A 13,181-nucleotide genomic window follows, 5' to 3' on the forward strand; every position below is an offset into this window, starting at 1 on the left:
ACACTCTTAATGTTGAAATGTTCTAGTGATATATATTTTCTGGAAATAAATACAAATCTGTACATGCAATGAAGTCATAAATAAATAGTTGTCTTACTATATTACGTACCTCACTGTAATAATACAAAGTATTACTAACATATCTATTCCAAAGTATATAATATTATGTATTACATCATTAGTATGGGTAATACACCTCATTTGTGGTCATATTGATGAATATTATAATGATTCATTATCTGGATATTCGAAGGCTTTAATACAAACGGTAGGTATTTAAATTTTACATAACTGTTATTCGGAAATACTAAACTAATAGCGTATGGGGCTTTTTCGTATCTGTACATAATAATGATTTAAACTTGTAAACTTAAAAACCAATTAGAACTTACGATTAGGGAATTCCGATTTTAAATTGAAATTGGTGAAAACAGTTACAATTAAAACATAAAATCAGTTTTTAAAAAATCTCTATATTTTATTTAAAGTTCAATGTGTTTAATCTGATAGATTTAGTAGCAGGTAAAATACATTTTGTCAATAGGATAACATTTATTATTTTATTATTCTACATCGATTCATTCTCAATACAACTAGCACAAATAAACACATAATTCATAATACATATTATGTACCTACTAAAAGCAGACATATAGTTTTTGATCAAAAAGTTAGTATCACAATACTGAGACATAATGCTGTCTACTTTTACAGAATTTATGAATAGTGAATTTAATATGACTTTTCTTTAAAAATATAGCATATCAATTCAATCATACAAAAAAAAAACAGAAGGTACCTAATATGAGCATTTATTCATAAACATAACTTGTATATAAATGTTCACGATTTAGTTTGCACACATACACAACATTGATGACTATAAAAGTATAAATAACCAATTCCTAGAATATGTTATGACACTCCAACGCTGTTTTACTACATACAAATTAATAGTTCCATTATTTCAATAAAAAAATTATAGGTAGGTATATATTATAATGTAAACACGACACACAAACACACACATGAATGACACGTTCAATACAACATGAAATAAACATTTCAAATAATATTTTAATACCCTGTATAAAAAATACACACACCGACATAATATTTTACATTGATAAAAAGAAACGTGTAATTTTTCAATTACTAAACAAATGCTGATCACGAAACTCTTTACTATTTTTTTTAGTCGGAAATTCTGAACCGTGGAATATTTGTCAATAGCATTTTTTAGATTATGCGTTAGGAAAAAATGTTCTTTCTATCCGAAATAGTGGCAGATGGCTAAGTTAGTTAAATTAATTGTGATAATTTCCATTGAGGCTAATATGATATATATTTGCTCATCTCTTTCAATCAAAGGAGATGAAGAGGTGATGGACAATCGAGAAATTTATTTTCGCAACAAAAATATTAAGCTTAGAAAACAACACCTCGCAATCAGTTATGAATAAATTCATGTAAATTTACCACCAATTTAATATATTATGCGAATTTTTTGGTGTGTAACATTTCGAATTTGTAATTTTTTCACGATAATAGGAGAAAAAAATCGCGCCATATTTATCGTTTATTATCTCGATACATAAAAAGAACTTTGAAAAGCTGAAATTACGTTCAGTTTTTGAGTCTACATACAATTTTTTGTGGTGATATTTATTAATATTTTTTTCCTTCTGAGGGCGCTTTTAAAAAGAGTTGTGTAAATACCTTCTGAAAAGTCTCTATACAATATTTGCAATGATTTGTTTATATAAATTTACAAAAAAATTAACTACCAAAAAGGGCATTATCTATAGTAATTGGTACATAATAATATTACGTACTTATCTATGTGATAAAATTTGAAAATAAAAAAAGGAGTGACTATTCCTTTTAATAATTATGATGTTTGTGCGTTTAGATATTTAAGGTTATAATCGAAATCACTTAGTCGATAGCGAAGGTGATAATTATGAACGAGTGCAAAACTACCTTTTAAATTCCTAAAGTTATAAGAAGACATTTCACAACTCATTCGGTGAAGTACATTGAATATGCATCTTCTCGGACATGGTTTCCACCAGCACCTCTAGTTATCATGTAAATGTAAGTCTAATTTAAAGCGTACTACAGATGTTACTAAAAGTAACTCGCTAAAACCACCGATCAATCTACACACGTTATCATGAGTACAGGCCGTCGAGGTATGAAACTAAACATTTGTTCTTTCTACCCTCTCATTTAAGCAAAAGAAATAAATGATTTTCGATACACATACATTTTATTGATTATTGGGAAAAAAAATCAAAAATATTTATGTCTTCTTCTTTTCTACATCCGCTCCTGAGCATGTGGACATCACCAGTTGACTCCGGGATACCCTATCGCCAGCCAGTACTCTCGCCTCCTCCCGCGTCAATCCAGCGCCCCTTAGTCCCGCCGAATAAAGTCGAGAAATCGTTATAGGAGGCTGCTGCGTCCGTTCTCGGACTTCAATGCTAGTTATAAAATCGAACCACCTTATGACTAATATTCACCTCATGCACTCACTCTCAAACCGCAGTAGTTTGATGTTCTGAGCTTTGATAAGGTGCCAAGATTCGCATCCACACAGGAGTACTGGCATTAAATACATGAGTCGAATAATCGGCATTTCGTTTTGACCTAGAGTTCCAGACAGCACGCATCATGTCAAAAGTTGCTCCAGCAATTCCTAGGCATCCTTAGTTATGTGAACTTCCAAGTATTTAAAGCTGTCAACTTTTTCGATCCTCTGTCCATTATTATAGAGAGGCTGATCAGAGTCAGGACAGGATTTGCTGCACATAATCCGAGTCTTTTTGATATTAATATTAAGCCCCAGAGGAGTACAGTTTTTCTGCAGTTTGTCGACAATTTCCTGAAAATCACCAACAGAATTTTCTAGAAGAATCGCATCGTCTGCATACTCCAAGTCGCACAACTTTGAGGGAGTTCACTTCTGTGCCTCGATCAGGTGGTATTAAATTCGTAAGATAAAATCCGTCAATATTTACCTAGTCGATCAAAAACAAATAAGAAGTCAGTCAGAATAAATCGAAAAATCTTCTCGTTCATGAACTTAAAAAACATTAATGTTGTATTGCTATTTAACTAGTTAATTTTTCTAGTAATTGTTTTTTTTTGCCATCACATAGCCCCGCTTTTCAGCTTTATGTAAATTACGCAAGATATTGGTTGTTTTTTAATGAATTAATTGTAATTTGATGACATGAAAATGGTTTTTTAAAGGAAACATATTTCACTTCTCACATTTGCCTTATTTAAAATACTAAAACCCCTAACAAAATATTTTGAATGATTAAAAAAAAAACTTTCTAAAAGATTGATAATAGATTATCATACAATTCAATACGCAACATTTTTACTGAGTAAATATTACGTGATACGATATTTATTTTATATACAATATTTTGATAGCAGCAATTTGCTTCTAAATAAAAAAATACACTTAATATTTCTTCTTACAATAAAATTTACTACATTATATTAGGTACACTCATTTAAATATAATCATCAAATATATCGAAATACTCTGAAAACATTTCAATTATTGTCAAACATTCTTTGATTATTATAAATATCATCTCGTATCAACAAAAATACTTAAACAATGATAAATATATTTTCTAAGAGTTTTTGTGTATCTACCCTTAATATTCACACCAGTTAGGTACATTACAAAAAAATACCATAAATTTTATTTAAATCTGATAGTATATGCATATAACATATAATATAGTTTGATATTGTCATTCTCAAAATGATTTACAATTATTATAATAATATATAATCTTTTAACTTGATAGCTAAAATATTTAAACGAACCCTCACAGAAGGTGCCTAATAGAATATCTGATCAAATTGCTTACGGTATTTTAATTCCTTAAGACTATGTTTAAGATTCTTACAAACGTAGGTTGATTGATACATCGCCACATAGACAAGTCCATGTATAAAAGCCGGATGCTGCAACATGTATTATGGTCTAATAAAGCCAAATACCAATGCATTTTACTTTGTTCAGTATGAGAACACGGTTACCGTACTCGAAATATATTTTCTATGAACCTTTTCTAGCAGGATGAAGATAATCTTTAGTTCAAGAGTGAAAATTCAGACGAAATATTTCCCAACTACGGCAACTCGTCCTCAACATGAAATTTAACGTTAAATTTAACTATTCTATTGTCTGTAATCTAAAAACCAGATTAATGTTAGTTTATCATAGCCACCGACGAATACCACAACTATTTGAATTGTACAAATTTAGTGTGGAGGAATATTTTTCTATTTTACACACACATTCACAACACGCGCACTTACTTGTGCTCAAGTAGGTATTTATAAGGGGATTTGTATATAAATGTAGCCTATATATTTTTAATTAGTCGGGTATAAAAATAAGTCACAAGATTAGAGACTACATTAGGAGTCTTGTTTCTAGAGGTGACAGCTTAGTCTAAAGAGGTCACAGTCTGTTATAGTATATCTACACGGTGAACAGTAAACACTATTACGAATTCTAATCTAACACCCAACAACCATAAGCTTTAGCAATTGACTGTATTTGTATACATTCAAATGTTTGAAATAATTTTAAACTATTGAATCATTCACATTTTATCAAAGAGTTGCTATTGCAATAAAATCAAATCCAACATTCAAATAAACACTTACTAAAAGCGTACCATTAACGGCTTCGTATGTACACTGGGTTTGTTTCTTTCTTTGTTTTGTCTATTCCGTATTATTCCATCCCTAGTATGAGTTCGTAAGTGATTGTGACTAAGATTTATTAAAGCTTCGTAAGGTTTCGCTAACTACATGTAAGTCTAAGAATTTCAGTTGAACACATTTCTATTAAACTACTACGATACTCCTTAGTACTTCATTTCTTTGAATTCAAATCACTATCGCCATGTAGGCATATTTAAGGTAAATTATTGTCTCTATTTAAAGACTCGTACATTTCTTGTACCGATGTTGTTCTGGACTGAGATTTACCAACATACTTTGGTTTTGCTTATTAGACTGAAAAAATCATGAAAATGAAATATTTTCCTCTAAAATTAATGCACAAATGTAATATTCTCGTGTAAACGTTTTCTCGAACTCAAAGTAAGTCAGTTATTGAAAAAAGTGTCAAAAAATTAAAACGATGTAAATACATTTTACTCTTCTTATTGAACAATGTTATGCACGACGCGTTAATTCGTCTTATTGGGACATTAACAAATTGTTTGATAATGTCTTTACATTTTTTCTTTAGTATCCTTTTATTGTTTGTCGCACATAATATATTTAAATTTAAAAAAGCAATTAGAATTTACATGGACTGTATTTATTTTACGACACCTTTCATATTAAAATGGAATTCTACCAGTTAACCACCAATTTAGTAAACACGTTAGTTATGGGGTAAGACGTGAATTTTTTCTTGTTTTTTCGAAATCTGAATTGATTTTTACTTAACTTAATCAATTTTTTGGATTGTGATGGCAACAAATATAATACATTTTAAAGTAATACATATTTACAAAAGATATAACAGCTCATCTACAGCATTTTGTACAAAAATATTTATGAGATATCACTATTAAGAGAAACAAATCCACAATGAATTGTCATTATTATAAATACGGAAGATTTATGTGACTCAAAAATATTTCTTTAAAAGAATTATGGGTTAGAATTTTACGCTTGTTGATTCTATCCTCGAGGAAAACTGATGGCAGAATAATTTGCAAACAGAAATATGGGCGATGATCGTACAATCAAATGACAATATTTAAATAGTACTAACTCAATGTATCACAGAGTAAGTAAATTGTATTTTTTTAAACAAAAATAGATACGATTTTCCCTATTTTTATATACAGATATAGAAATATGATGTTTTTTCACGTAAATGAAGAAGTATCATAAACCTATTTTAGTATTGTAAGAAGCTCAATTTGTTGATAGTAAAATGAAGTTTGAAAAATATGAGTATAAAATTATTTTCCATAAGCATATCACTCGCTTAAATAAAAATAATAGCTAGTAAATATTCTATCACACTTTAGAGCTAACACTCAATCGAAGAATTGACTTCTATATAAAACATTTCTCTTAATTGTATACAAAAACTATATTCTCCTAATAAATACACCTATTCCTACTAGAACTACTAATGTGAATAAATAGTTTAAATGATAATTTAGAATTTTCAATTTTACAATCTACACATAAAATAAAATATTTTAATATTGTCGCTAAGTTCACACTTACGTAATAAATGTATAAATATTTTATATACAAATTCACAGAAAGGCAATCTTTTTTCAAAATACAAATACATTTGAGATTTTCCCCATTTTCACATCCATTCTCCCATAACGATTCTTTTTAATTATTTTATATATCATGTGTACTTTGAAACAAAATGAAATTCTACTTCTTATAATATTCATATCGGCACAAACTCTCATCTATTTACTGCAGTTTGTGGCCTATTGATAATTGTTATAATTGGCACTATGAGTATGAAGGTTTGTTGATACGTTTTTTCTTTGATTTCCGGTGAAATGTACAAGTGCAATATGTACATACGTTTTCAGAAAAAATATTGGTCTTCACCATTATTGTCTTTATTTTTTAATATTCTCAATATTACAATACTAAATTTTCTCAATTGACAAAATGTAAATATTTTTTTTAGTGAAAATACAATTCATATCTACATTCAACATTTATTGTCCATAATTTCTTCAGTTTATCCAATAGTTAATTAATATTTTCAATCATTTTATTGTCTCATCATTAAATTCTTGATTTTAAAAATGTACTCAATAATTTTATAACAAAACACCTACCATTTATTATTCACAAGACTTCACAACATAATATTGTAGTAGGTATATAAATCCAATAGAGATTTTGAATATTTATTTTGATTGACGGATAACCGTTATTCAATTCAGAAAAATTAGTTACAAATACAACGTTTGACATGAAAATATAAATTTCCATATTAACTCTCAAAAATTATTGTCGAATCATTTCACGTACTTACTTCTTAGAAATTCATCATCATTGTCCTGTTTTCCATATTTTCCGTTTGAGATTTAGCTGAATCGACCAATTTAAATAATCTTAATTATCACTTGTCCATTCTCACCATTTTGTTAGGCTAAATAGAACATTTATATTTTAAGTTGACTGGAAATCTAGTACACGAAACATGAATATTTATTTAACTGAAGATTTTCTCCTCCGTTAGGGAATATCCTATAAGAATACTGATGGACGTTCAGTGGCAGAACTCAGCTTCGCGGCTTCATTGCTTTCTCTTACCGCGGGATTACGTCTACTCCTCATGCGGTATACCACCCGTAAATTTAATCGGAGTATAAGTCGAGCATACGGTGGATCCACGGGACGTAACGAGGAACAAAGGCGTAGACGCCGGGCAGACGCGGGTGAGCGCACTTTATCCCCCAGGAGACTATTCCGCCGACAAACCAACGCTCCTTGTCATCAGGATCACGGCATAAAAGAGGCCCCCCAGAATCGCCCTGTAAAATAGTTATGAAAATAAAATTAATTACCTAACCTAAGAAAGTCTCAAAATTTAAAATTTGTTTTAACGTTCGATAGACCATTATAATTATGCGGTCTCATTGTCATGTGTTTTTTTTTTTTTTTTTAATAAAAAATAAATATTAGTACTTTTATAATTTGCCCAAACATTTCAATTTTGGTGACTATAAAATATATGGTGGTAAAATATTTTTAAAAGTCGTGACACGAAAACGTACCCATAGTTACAAAGTTTATTTATTTATACCATGGTTGCATTCCGCAATCATGCATATATATTACCAAAAATTTATGGATACTAATTTTTGGTACACAAAAAAGTTCGTATTTTAACGTTAACAATCAACATTCGTATTCGATTATTTCCTTATAATTTTAACCCAGTCCTTTCTTTTTACTGGATTTTGGGAATATACAAATTATATTATTATTATTAAAAGTATATCTTTATAGGAAATGTGAGTTAAAATTTTATGCTTGTTGATTCTATCCTTGACGAAAACTGATGGCAAAATAATTTGCAAACCAAAAAATGGGCGATGATCGTACAATCAAATGTCAATATTTAAATAGTACTAACTCAATGTATCACACAGTAAGTAAATTGTATTTTTTTAAAAACAAAAATAGATACGATTTTCCATATTTTTATGTACAGATATAGAAATATGATGTTTTTTACGTAAATAAAGAAGTATCATAAACTTATTTTAGTATTGTAATTGTTGATAGTAAAATGAAGTTAGAAAATTTTGAAAATAAAATTCTTTTCCAAAGTATATCACTCGCCTAAAAAAAATACCCATTAGTTTATTTTTACTGGATTGTGCCACGAAAACGTGTAAAAAACCTTTCGGATAATCATTGTAAAAAGGGTTGTGTAACTTCCCATTGGTAAATATTTGTTCATGAGTGATCAACTAAGCTTTCCACAATTATTAAAATATCAAAATTATTTTTATATTCACAAAATCCAGCGAAAATAAATAAATGTCCGGTAGAAATCATACGAAATATAAGGAAATAATCTGATTGGGATCCACCAAAAACTAATGTTGATTATTAACGTTAATATACAAAATTTTTTACGTGCTGAAAATGAGTATCCCCCAATTTCAGTAGCATATACACGATCGTTGAATGCAGCCCTGGTGTAAATAAACAAACTTATTAACAATAGGCACGTTTTCGTGTAACTACTTGAAAAAATATTTTGCTCTATAGGGGACGTCTATGTATTAATTTGTCAAAGACCTTAGTGGTTTTCACCAGCAATCTGCATAAATAATAACAAAATAAAGGACTAACTTGACATGCATCCTTGCCACCTTCTGGATATCCAGCACATATCATTCCTTCTGTAACATTAAGGTCTCGGTGCTCCAACCAGGAGTTGCATAGTTCTCTGTTGAGGACTGGAACTTGTACTTCATTCACAGCGGGTTCATATTCTGACACTGGAAACAGTATTAATTAATATTTATTTAGTCTACAACAACCAGCAGAATATATTTGGTGGAGCTAAAGACGCAAGAAAAGAAACAAGACGGGACCCCTCGAGACGTCCGGTGAGCCTTGGTAGCGATGTGGGAAAGAGCAATGAAATCGTTTTTGGTGTTTGCCATATAAATAGATATGTGATTTGTAAAATGATAAAACTGCAAACAGCATTATTTATAAAGGTGCATAATTTTACTAACTATCTTTGTCTTCTCTTTTGCCCCAACCGATGACAGTACAAAGTGTCCCCTCAGGCAGGAGACGAGTTGATGGTGGGAGGCAAACAGGCAGCAGTTGTTCGTGGAAAGTCACTCGGGAAGCAAGCTGTAAAAAACATTAATTTTCAAAAATAAGTCAGAGAATAACAATTTTTTTTTCATTTTTTGCACCACAACAGGCCAGGAGGCCCAATTACAGTGGTGAATTACATTACAGAACAACCAGGCTTGAGAAAAATCACATTTTAATTTTTGTGTTCTCACCGGGAATCGAACCCGGAACCTTCCGTGCGTGAGTCAAGCGTCTTGACCACTACACCACGGAGGCCATGATGCACAAAGATTTGTAAAACACAGCATCATAAACTAGACATAATTTAAAATATGATTATCATTTTTTAACTGCAAGGTGTTTATAAAAACGAAGTTTAGCATTTAATAAAATCGCTACTCATATAACACAAATGAATTTGTAATTGTTTGGTGTCATTTTGAAAAAGATTTCAGTTTTAAAAGCTATTCTTGTTTGTTAGGATAGACGTTTAGATAAGAAAGTTGTGTGTTCGATCACGTCGGGGTCACCACTTTAGAAGTAGGTGAGGTACGGAGAAAAGTGACATGCGCGTTAATTTTCGAGTCCGTTTATTGACTGAATGAGAGAAATGTTTCATCAGAGTGCACCCTAATAATATTATGTCGTATAAAGGCATGAGTGAAGGGGGTGGTTGATCCGCAAAAGACGCATGTGGCGTTCCCCTTTTTGTAGTTTTGAAAAATTTCGCTAGGATTTGGCAGAAAAATTATAATAATAATATAAGCTATGGTTAATTCGTTGCATTATGTAGTAATTTCTGGCTTTTATGATTGGCCAACTGTGGTGGGGGAATAGGAAGACAATCTAAACATATACAACAAATGTGTTTTTTTGTAAAAAAAAAAATTCGCATAAAACCAAATGTTGGGATGTGGTTGGGATTCATATTATGTCCAAGAAAAAATAAGCTAAAGCCTAATATCTGTCAGTACTCATCTTCGTTATTTAGTATGATATTAAATAAACAATATTTAGAGTTTCACGAACCTGAAAAAGAGCTACATCATTGTCATGCGCGACTCCCAAACTATAAAGTGGATGAGGAAGCACTCTTCGGACTTTCATCTTCTGGCCGTAGTAGGAATGGGCGTGTCTTCGAGTGATTCCGAGCTGAATTGTCCATCCGGATACATCAGAATGACTGAAAATATTTTAAAATTCAATATTTATACTAATTTTAATTTTATTGGCTATATTGCAAGAAGTTCATTCAAAATGTCTTAATTCAGATCTAGGTATATGATATATTGTGTAGAGATTATCTTAAATCTTATCATACAATTTCTGAGATAAAGCTTTGGATTTAATAAAAATAAGATAAAAGATCACTGCATTATTACTTTTTTGTTTTATTCTGCTTGATCTAAATGTACAATTATGTCGTACAAAAAACCGCAGACGCATATGTGCGCTCTTGATGTCTGGCTCAAGGCAGAAAATATATTTGCTTATACTTGCCGCTGACAGGATTCCCGTGGAACCGCTGCGATGATTATTTTCAATATATAACAGAACGGCTGAGGTATCATAAATCACGTTTTCCTTGGAATTAAGGCAAAAAGGTTAATACAAAAAAAAACTGTTATTTTTAATTCCCATGGATTCTCATTAAAATGTGTACACAACATGAATAGTGGGGTAAAGCTCTAAAAATTAAATCTAATTTCGGCATTATTAATTTTTGTTTACTCATTTTTTTCCACAAAATAAACAATGATTAATAATAAAAATACTGTGACCTCATGGGGTGACCCGTGCCGAAGACACTTAACAATATACTTTAAAAAAAAATAATTCACATATGAGAATATACAAAGAAGACTTAATATACAGAGATTATTAACAAAATGTTCAGACAGTTTTAAACACTACGTATTTATGTTTGTATTTCATTTATGTGTAGCTACATTATTTATATTATAAAACGGACAGTAAAAAACTGTGTCTGATTGCGCCCAATGATCTTTATTGTAATATTTACGGTCACATAAATATCTGAAATTTTGAAAACCATAGCAAAAAGGAAATGATTAACTAATTTAATAAAATGATAGAACTTTTGAAGCTAAAATGATTGAAATTTTGTTTAAAACAATTTGTTTACATGTTCGCCCAATTTTGTTTCAAATGAAAGAAATGACAATTTCAATAATGCAAATATTTTTTTTTACGGTTGATACGTCGTGTCGTGCGTTAAATTTTCTTCTTGCTATTAATTAATTTGAGAATGATTTTAAATATTGTACTAAAAAAATAGTTCGGTATCCTCTTCTTTAAATAATACGACGGCGACGTTCAGTCCAAATTTATGTAACATTTTTTATCTGCATTAGTTACTGGGTTGGGAGAAAGAAAAAAAAAGTAGGACATGAAATAACAGGAATCGGAATTCTAAGTACTATTCAACCATTCTCACCGCCTATGATTAGAATAATTTTGTAAATTATACATACATACTCACAATTTAAAGTTGCTATTAAGAAATGGATGGTGGAGGTGGGTTGCACACGGATCGATGAGTGGATCAAGCCAAATAGGTAAAATGTGTGTACTGTTTATGAAATTTGGTCTATTGGACTATATAAATTGGTTATGTTTTTTATGATTATTTTAGTTTATATTGTTTATTATGTTCTTGATAATTAGGTTAATTAGATAAATTACTTTTTAATTTTAACTAATTTAAGACATGTTTCACATTTTATAAAATGTTTCCCTCGGCACGGGACACACCCCAGTGAGGGAACATTATTCAGTATAAAAAATACAAACAATGTAAAAGTATAAATAAATACGTTTTAATCTAATAGATATCAACAGATTCTGCATTTGTAGATATGTACTCACTTTCCGACGCAGTGAGAAGCCGTGAGTACCCATTGATCTGCAATAAGCACTCCCGCACAGTAAAATACCTCTTCCGGTCCTCCTAAGATGGCTGCCAAGAAAGGCCACTCTCCGGGAGCTGCTTCCACTCCTCCGATGATACGGTTAGTCGGTTTAGCATACACCTGTCTAGTTTTACCACAAACTAGAACAAAAAGATGATTAGTTAGTCCCTTTTTTGTGTAATGTTTTAAGATAACATTTTTTGTGTCAGTTTGTTCCAGTTATCCACAAACCTACCGTTTAGAAAATAAAAACTTATCAAGAACGTGTAACTTCTCCATATAAATTAATAAATTGAACTCAGGCGGCTTTTCCTCGTAGTTCAAAAGCCTCGCGCACAGGGGTTCGATTCCTAGGCCGCGATTATGAACGCTATCTTCATCGGTACATATCGAGAAGGTATAACGTAAAATCTATATTTATATACGAAAATGTGTATATCTTCATAAAACTTCGAAGTGTTTTCGTCGGTAACCTAACCTAACGGTAAAAAAACATACGCTTTCATACAATACGAAAGCCAGTGAATAGTTTTTTTGCTGACCTCTAAAAAATAATTTCGACTTGTGGGGTTTGTGAATATTACGATTGAAATACTACTAGTGTTTCTCACATGGAAGAGAAATCCTAGAGATTTTAATTTGTTTATTAGAATAACACGTGTAACCAGCAGTGGCTAACGGTGATTTTATTTACGGGTAAGCTATAAAAAATACCACTTATTTGTACCTACATAGTAGCCTACATAATATAATGTAAGTTATATTTACTATAAATTGCTATTTTTATGTGGTTCTGTGTAAAACAACAACCCTCATATATAAAATCAACTCAAGCGACGTAACTTCGTGATATGTCATATTGTG

At 30.6% G+C, this 13,181-nt stretch overlaps 1 protein-coding gene across 1 annotated transcript in view; it reads right to left on the reverse strand.

Moving 5' to 3' along the window:
- Positions 1–7,300: 7,300 nt before the first annotated feature.
- LOC148270923 (atrial natriuretic peptide-converting enzyme-like) overlaps positions 7,301–13,181 on the reverse strand; it is a 103,042-nt gene continuing 97,161 nt past the window's right edge. The window contains exons 12-16 of the mRNA XM_088242038.1: positions 12,274–12,457; positions 10,414–10,567; positions 9,315–9,438; positions 8,923–9,071; positions 7,301–7,589 (exon numbers count right to left, since the gene is read on the reverse strand). Coding sequence (XP_088098164.1) covers positions 7,413–7,589; positions 8,923–9,071; positions 9,315–9,438; positions 10,414–10,567; positions 12,274–12,457 — 788 coding nt within the window. The 3' untranslated portion in view covers positions 7,301–7,412. The remainder of the gene's footprint in view (positions 7,590–8,922; positions 9,072–9,314; positions 9,439–10,413; positions 10,568–12,273; positions 12,458–13,181) is intronic.

This window comes from Micrasema longulum, unplaced genomic scaffold (assembly GCF_059751315.1).
Source record: "Micrasema longulum isolate JH-2025_06_02 unplaced genomic scaffold, ASM5975131v1 h1tg003256l, whole genome shotgun sequence".
Classification (NCBI taxonomy): Eukaryota; Metazoa; Arthropoda; class Insecta; order Trichoptera; family Brachycentridae; genus Micrasema; species Micrasema longulum.